The 8,414-nt window shown below is 36.3% G+C and overlaps 2 protein-coding genes across 2 annotated transcripts; both read right to left on the bottom strand.

Moving 5' to 3' along the window:
- Positions 1-238: 238 nt before the first annotated feature.
- On the bottom strand, positions 239-3,777 carry LOC134243669 (uncharacterized). The gene is made up of 6 exons (XM_062725907.1): positions 3,750-3,777; positions 3,376-3,517; positions 2,816-2,901; positions 1,323-1,426; positions 940-1,106; positions 239-623 (listed from the first exon to the last, which is right to left on the bottom strand). Exons 2-5 carry the CDS (start codon positions 3,473-3,475, stop codon positions 1,052-1,054), a joined length of 345 nt encoding a protein of 114 aa, XP_062581891.1. The 5' UTR covers positions 3,476-3,517; positions 3,750-3,777; the 3' UTR covers positions 239-623; positions 940-1,051.
- Positions 3,778-6,301: 2,524 nt separating this feature from the next.
- Positions 6,302-8,124, bottom strand: LOC134243668 (uncharacterized). Its single transcript, XM_062725906.1, has 4 exons — positions 7,829-8,124; positions 7,203-7,673; positions 6,689-6,914; positions 6,302-6,552 (listed from the first exon to the last, which is right to left on the bottom strand). Exons 1-4 carry the CDS (start codon positions 7,862-7,864, stop codon positions 6,536-6,538), a joined length of 750 nt encoding a protein of 249 aa, XP_062581890.1. The 5' UTR covers positions 7,865-8,124; the 3' UTR covers positions 6,302-6,535.
- Positions 8,125-8,414: the final 290 nt, after the last annotated feature.

Raw genomic sequence — 8,414 nt, 5'->3', positions numbered from 1 at the left:
TCTACTCAGGTGACCTAAAAAAGGAAGTATTCCTCACAACAAAGGCCAGAAGAAAATAGGGACCACCAGCCCAGACCAACTTCTAGTTCCAATAAGAAGACTAAGTAAAGAGGAGTTTCAGGACATTGTGCGGCCATAGAAAAATGAATTGTTTGCAGTTATAGATGCTGAGAGCAGAAGCAGTGAGATGAAGTTTCTACGACCCATCCAAGTGAAGTCCAACCAGTAGACACCTACATGGAATCTGTGTCAGATGACCCAAATTCAAAATTATACAAAGTACTTCACCAAGAAAAGACTGCTAAATTGTGGAACAATGCATTTAAAGAACACTCACATAAGTTTCCAGACTGTGATGGTCCACTGAACTGGAATCAGCATGGGGAGGAAAAACGAAGCCTGGCATGGATCCTTTCCATTGGATGTAAGAAGTGCCACTATACCAGTCACAAAGAAAAGCTTTACGAAGAGGTGAGAAAATCTGGCAGGGGACGAAGAGCTCCACAGCTGAATGTGACCATGGCTGTCGGTCACCTGGGTACCAGTCTTACAACAGAGGGTATGCGTGGTATGCTTCTTGGTGCAAATATTGAACAAGCGTCAGCCGCCAACATGCAACAAACCTGCAACAAAGTGGAGAAAATTATTACCGATGTAAATAAAAACAGTATGAAGAAAATTCGGCAGAATATTCAAGAACTCAATGAAAAATGTGGACTACTTGATACCCTCCCCCATCAGAGCGGAAGGAGATGCTCGGTACAATAATGCCACCTTCAGTGCCATTGGGAAAACCCCATTCCAAGCTGCCACCCAAGTGATGTATACCATAAAAGAAAATGTAACCCAGCGGAAGAATGTGGTAGCAGTTTTCTGTGGGAATAAACTATATATATGTAAGAAAGGCGCACACCTATAAAGCAAAGGAAAGGAAGTTACCTGCCCAGGACATAAAGACTGCACTGCAATCATTCCTCCGGAGACCACCATTGGAGACGAGAAGAGATGGGCCGCTAACTGTGTTGGTGAGTTACAAAATGATGACCGTCCACTAGTCATATCCCATTTCACCAGTGATGGAGACAGTGCCGCTGCATCTGGAGCATCTCAAAAAGATTTAGGACATGTGATTGAAAACTTAAGGACTTGCGTCACTTCTTTGACTCTAAAAGAAAACAGACTGCTAAGGCTCCATTCAGCAATCACATGTTTCCAGAAAGAACCAAGGCCATAAGAAAATCCATGCAGAGAAGATTTGCCTTGGACCTGTAACTTTGATGCAGGACAGAGTACGAGAATTGCTAGTCCGGCGACTTTAATACCTTTGATGAAGCATGCTATGTCTACTATGGTTGGTTCCCTCATAAACTGCTACCAGGGACAGTGCTGGAAGTCCTGTCAACTCTATTCCTTTTCCTGTTGTGGACTGAAAAGCAATAAGTGGAAATCTTCAGTGTTACCTAGTGACTTTGAATTAAACATGACAGAACAAGCTAATAATTCAGAGAATTTGTGTCCCCCGCTTAGGGAAAAAGTAAACCATGCGCAGTTCGGTGGAGGGGGGGGGGATCACTCTGACTGAATTTGTAGAATTATTAAATGTATACGTGTACATGCGTATACTGAAGCAAATAAAATATGCCAATATGGATATAAAGATTTGATTGCTTATTCTTTATTATGTGTTTAGAAGATTCTTTTTATAGGGAATATCTATCACACTGTAATGATGATTTTATGAGTTTGTGCAAGCCAGACCTCATAAAGATTTCATTTCACATGCTGAATACTTTCATTTGGTAAAAAAAAGTATTTCGGGAAAAAAAGAGAAAGGAACGTCTGAGAATCGAACCCAGAACCTTTCACACAAGAAGCGAGAGATGTACCTCTAAAACATGGAACCGCTTTAAATTGGTGAAAATTATTTGCGAAGATGAAGTCACATACATGTGTATATTCACGTTCGATATTGTCAAAATTTTACACAATGCAAGGTGTCTAATTTAGCCTTTATTAAACAGTTCTAATAGACGAAATAAGAATATAAAGTCCGTGGAGAACCTGTTTTATACGTTATAACTCTCCTCATTCCCCTGTGCTAAAAATAGTGACATGTAATACAACATATACCAATAAAACAATCGGGGCGGGACACTTTGAGAGGGGTGAGAGAGGTCAAATGGAGTTTTGGTATAAAATTACATTGCAAAAGCTCAAAATCTTCTTGAAATCTCACCTGGAAACGATAGTGTTACACAAAGAGAGAATGTGTAAATTTATGACCTTGACCTTTGACCTTTTGACTTCAAAATCAATAGGGGTCTTTCTTAGCCCACAGGGAGTTGTTATGTAAAATTTCATTGCAAAAGCTCAAAGGGTTCTCGAGATATCGTGCGGAAATGAAAGTTATAACAGACAAAATTTGTGAGTTTATGACCTTGACCTTTGGCCTTTTGACCTCAAAATCAATAGGGTTTTTCTTTAGTCCATAGGAAGTTGCTTTGCAAAATTTCATAGCGAAAGCTCAAAGGGTTCTTGAGATATTGTGTGGAAACGAAAGCATTACAGACAGACAGAAAGACGGACGGACAGACCCAAATTAATATCCCCCACTTTTCAAGCGGGGGACAAAAAGACAAATGTTTGTTAAAAGACTGTATAAATTTGACTTTAGGACAACGTAATCTTGATAGAATCAAATATCATACTTGTACACAAAAATCTGAATCTGTAAATAGGGCATATTTAAAATCAAATCCAAAATGTACAAGTAGTACAAATTTTGAAAGTAGAATACATAAAGTTGTGCACTCACTGAATGGGGGTCATGGAAACGCAACACTGGAACTTTGTGAATCTGTAGGGGCATCTGTTGTAAAAGGAAGTAGAATGGTCCATCATCTAAAACAACAACAAAATAGACCAAATTACTTTAAAATGAAACAAATACTGTTATTAAAATATAAATCTCAAAAAAAATACTACAGATCTAAAAGATATCAGCTGTACGATAAAAAATATAAAGACACTTACAGACTAAATCATGGACAGATCCAAAATTAAAAAGGAAGTTGCAAGACTGTGAAGGGGGGGGGGGGGGCATTGATGATATGTACATGCATTTCAAATGTATAAAATTTGTATTTATTATATTTTGTGAACTATGTTACATGTAATAATTGTTTTTATGGTTCATTATATGCATTGATTATTTTCAACTGTGTAAATGGGGAAATGTGGACATGAATAATGTACGATTGTATGTGTAAAATGTGACATTTTCTTATACGAGAGAGTCTGTACATGTAAAAATTTTATATTCTTTATTATTTAGCTCATTAAAATTATTTGAATTAAAAATCTTGTTTTTCTTACCTGTGTGATGAACACAACAAAGGTTACAGAGGTAATTGGTAGAAATACGGGTATTACGGGTGTCAAAACTGTCCGTTGATGACCAGACTGCATGCCGCATTGTTTATCCGCTATTATTGATCTTTTCAAGGGGAGACAACTCCTGAAAACAGAGAAATGTGACTAAAATGAGAGTTACCTGTCCATCTTTAGGTCTCACAATAATTTCACTATATATTACTTTAGAGCTTGAATTAAATTATTTAATTAATTAGACTCTCAGCAGAAAATTCATGAAAGAGAAAATAAAGATTAATGCTTAAACAAAAATTTGAGATCAGAAAAAATATGCCTTATGCGGCTTTTAAGAAAGAAAATTGACAGTAAACTATGACCTACCCCGAAATGCACGTGGGATTCACAAAAAGAGTTCGATCCCTTTAATTCAGTGGGATAATTCTGCTAAAGATATGATATTCATAGCTAGTCCAAATTTAATACTGTAGGCCTAAAACAAAATGCCAAAAATGAAAAAAGAAAAAAATTGTCTCTATATATATGGAATTTTAACTGTTCATTTTGATTGGCTATTTCCTTGTGTAAGAGTACTAAGACCCTTAGTATAGTATGTAATTCTTTGCTTGCTTGTATTTTCTTCGAAAATTAGATAAATATACTGAAGGGAGAGGGCTTGAATTCTAATATACTACTTGAGAATGCCTCCATATCAATTCTGCATATAACTTCTTGAGAAAAAGATTTTTATAGATTTTTTTTAAACATTTAGTTTGTATATATGTTACTTTGTAATAATTTGAATTCAACTCCCCATTGTTTCCCTACCTATCCCAAAGGGTACTCATGATTTGAACAAATTTAAATCTTCAATACATGAGGATGTTTACATGTCAATATATGACTTTAAAACATAGCTTTTCTGTTACTGAGATTTTTCCCTTTATTTTCCTATGTAAAACTTTGATCGCGCCACCATAATTTAGACCCTAAATAAATCCCTACCATTGGAGATCATGAACAAATTTAATTCTACACTACCTGAGGATGCATCCATATACATGTATCTATCACTAATCAGTAATCATGGCTTTGCTACTCTTTAGAAAAAGATTTTTTAAAATATATTTTAATGTAAGATCCCCCATTGTGGCCCCACCCTGTCCCTGGGAGTTATGATTTGTACAAAATAGAATCTACAGTATCTGAGGATCCTTCCATAAAAATATCACTAATCATGGCTTGGCAGTACTTGAGAAATTTTTTTTTTAAAGATTTCCATTTCACTACCTGAGGATGATTCCACATGAGTTTCATCTTTCCTTGCCCAGTGGTTCTTGAGAAGAAGATTCTTAAAGATTTTTCCTATATATTCCTATGTAAAACTGTGATCGGCCAAATGTGGCCCCACCTTATACCCAGGGGCACATGATTTGAACAAACTTGAATCTACGCTACCTGAGGAGGACTCAACATGAATTTCATCTTTCCTATCTTGAGAAGAATTAAAAAAAAAAAAAATTTCTTTGTAAAATTTGATCAGCTATTGTAGCCCCACCCTACCCTCACTGGCCAGGGGCCATGATTTGAACAAAGTCAAACTTGACTGTACATTATCTGAGGATGATTCGATCAACATGAGTTTCATCCTTCCTGTCCCAATGGTTCTAATGAGAAGAAGATTTTAAAAGAATTTTCCTATATATTCCTATGTAAAATATAATACATAAGTTTCAGCTTTTCTGGGCCAGCAGTTCTTGAGAATAAGAATTTTAAAGATTTTTCCTATATATTTCTATGTTAAACTTTGATTCCCCATTGTGGCCCCACTCTAACCCAGGGCGTCATGATTTGAACAATTTAGAATCTACACTACCCCAGGATGCTTCCACATAAGTTTCAGCTTTTCTGGCCCAGTGGTTCTTGAGAAGAAGATTTTCAAAGATATTTCCTGTATATTTCTATGTAAAACTTTGATTCCCCATTGTGGCCCCACCCTATCCCAGGGGTCATGATTTGAACAATTTAGAATCTACACTACCCTAGGATGCTTCCACATAAGTTTCAGCTTTTCTGGCCCAGTGGTTTTTGAGAAGAAGAATTTTAAAGAGTTTTCCTATATATTCCTATGTAAAATTTTGATCGGCCATTGTGGCCCCACCCTACCCCCGGGGGGCATGATTTGAACAAACTTGAATTTACACTACCTGAGGATGATTTCACATGAGTTTCATCTTTCCTGGCCCAGTGGTTCTTGAGAAGAAGATTTTTTTAAAATTGTTGTTGCCTGTACGAAATGTACGCCTGGAAATGGGGCGTAAAGGAGGAGGAATTTCTGAGAAATTCCGGGCGTCATTTCTTGGCAATGCATATAAGGCAATGCATAAGTTCCGGGCGTAACTTAGACGGAATCCAAGAGGAAATGGGCAGGAATTTGAGGCGAAAAATGTAAATTAGTGATGCCTTTAGAGGTGTAATATGCAAATTAGTGATGCCTCCATGAAAGTATGATTCAAAGCAAAAAATTTTACATCTGTATTCCGCCTCTATTTACGCCTTACATTTACGCCTGGATTTCACTACAAATTTACGCCTACTTCACGTCTGAATTCCGCCTCATTTTTACGCCTGGTTTAAAGATCATTTCAACACCTGAATTTCTGCACACTTTCATCCCTATAGAATTGCACAAGATCAATCATATTTAAAAAACAAAACAGTAAATAGCAGATTAAGTTTCTACATTTGTATTGAAAAGTAAAAGTTTCTGTCTTACATTTTAACATTCAAATCAGAATCACATTTAAGTTTCAACATAATTGTATTAAAATGTGAAAATTTTCCTCATACATTTAAACATTCAAGTCAGATTCACATTTAAGTTAACCATTCAAATCAGAGTCACATTGAAGTTTCAACATTTGTATTAAAATGTAGAAATTTTCATCATACATTTAAACATTGAAGTCAGAGTCACACTTAAAATTCCTCATTTGTACTGAAAAGTTGAAATTTTCTTCATACATGTTCATGCATTTAAACGTTCATGTCAAGGTCACATTTATTTTGTTTTTGGCCTTAACTGTTTCCTTGCATAACTTATCCTCTCTGTTACGGCGTCATTCAGTGTTGCTTCTGATGGAACAACGAAGCCATTTTTCTTGCATCATAGAACAACATAATCTGAAAAAGAAGGATCAGTTTAAAATTACTTAACTTAAAGGATCATTTTGTCGTTTTAAATTAGATACTCTAAAATGCTTTTGTAAATTTTGCAATAGCAAATTTTTAACAATTGGAGAAAGAATGTTTTTCTTACTTTTAAGATCACTGATTGTGTTGGCATCCAGGACGGGCCTTGGGTCTTTGGTCTTTTTTCCTATCCCCTGGCCATGAGAACTGGCCAGAGTCTGCAATGAAAAAATTTCTGCCAGGAGTTTGTAACATAAAGTGTACCCTGGCCTCTTTGATTTTCTTGCAGTTGATGTAGCCATCCTCATGCCGTCTGGGTCTACTTCGGTGATTTTACCCTCAATAAGCTTGATCTGGAAAAATAATTTCAATTATTTATTTAGATATCATAAAAACACTGTAAATATGGTTGCATTCAATGAAAAGTTCGGTTATTAAAACACGCACAAAATAGATATTCTGAATGTTGGAAACATACAAAAAAGTAATTCAATAAACAAACAACTAAATAGAAATGAAAATACTTCAAAATCATACAAATATGTGAAAAGTTTAAACTTAAATGTCCAAGTGCAGTCTTTTAACCAGTAACTTTAAAACTACTAAATGTTTCAAGGCTATAAGATTCTTATAAAAAGTACCTTTTCCTTTTGTCCATCCTTGTGTTTCCTGGGTGAGCGCCTCAGTGGTGGTGGTGGTGGTGATGGCATTTGAAGGGTCTCATTATGACTTTCAGTGGATGGCGCTGGCAGAGGTGATGATGGTGGGGGTGGGGGTGATAGTGGTGGAAGTGCTGGCAATGGTGATGGTGGTGCTAGCAGGGTTGATGGTGGTGCAGGCAGGGTTGGTGGTGGTGCTAGCAGGGTTGATGGTGGTGCAGGCAGGGTTGATGGTGAATTTGTCAGGGTTTCATGTGTCATAGTGTGTGAAAGGTTTCTGTATATCTGTCCATGATCTGCAGCAGCTAGTGCTGATGTAGGAATTGAAGGTAAAAAATCCAAGTTTTGCCAATATTCAGCTGTAAAGTCGTGTTGAACACTTGAAGTTTGATGAGCATCACTCCAATTGACTAGCTTGTCTTGAGGCCTTGGTTGAAAGTCTCCACATGGGGCCTATTTCAAGAAAATAAAACATATAATTTGTAATCACTGTAAATTGAACTTTCATGAGGTTGTTTGAAAAATAACATCTAAAGCCCTAAGAATTAGGTATAGTACTGTGACTTGTGTACTGCTGGTTATTATCTGAATGTACCACTCATACTTACCCTTGCTTTACAGAGCTCTATATGGTGCAGGAGCATCCTCAAATAGTTTTGCACATCAGGTCTTACTATTCCTTCCAAAACCCTAATTACTGTAGAAGTACTTTTTTTTACGCGTGGTATTAATTTATGCTATGTACGCGGTCATAAATTTTCCGCGGAAATTTCTCCAAGCGTACTTAATGAAAATGTAAGGCATATAATGACAATCTAAGAAATCCGCGTACTTTTCTACCTGCGGATTAAACAGAAATTGAGATTCCGCGGAATTATGACCCCGCGGAAAAAAAGTACATCTACAGTATCTCATCTGACGGAACTGAAAAGGAATTTTAAAACATTGAAAAGACTTGTACAAAATTATTATGCTTCTTTCAGTTATAGTTGCTTAGAATTTTTTTTTCCTTTTTGTTTATTATCTTAATTATCAAGGATTAAAATGCATTGGTATATTGATACATTACCAGGTATTTCAGGAAAAGTCCTCTGAAAATTTGTAGGTGATGTAGACCCTCAGTGTACATTTTGAATGGAATTCATTGCATCGCTACACATTTCCCATGTTTGCCGAAATGGTATGTCACTTGTT

Source organism: Saccostrea cucullata, unplaced genomic scaffold, assembly GCF_032062105.1.
Source record: "Saccostrea cucullata isolate Sc308-1 unplaced genomic scaffold, CSIRO_AGI_Scuc_v1 ctg2531, whole genome shotgun sequence".
In the NCBI taxonomy this organism is placed as follows: domain Eukaryota; kingdom Metazoa; phylum Mollusca; class Bivalvia; order Ostreida; family Ostreidae; genus Saccostrea; species Saccostrea cuccullata.
Note: the sequence above shows the minus strand (reverse complement) of the source record. Positions and strands in the feature narration are given on the sequence as shown.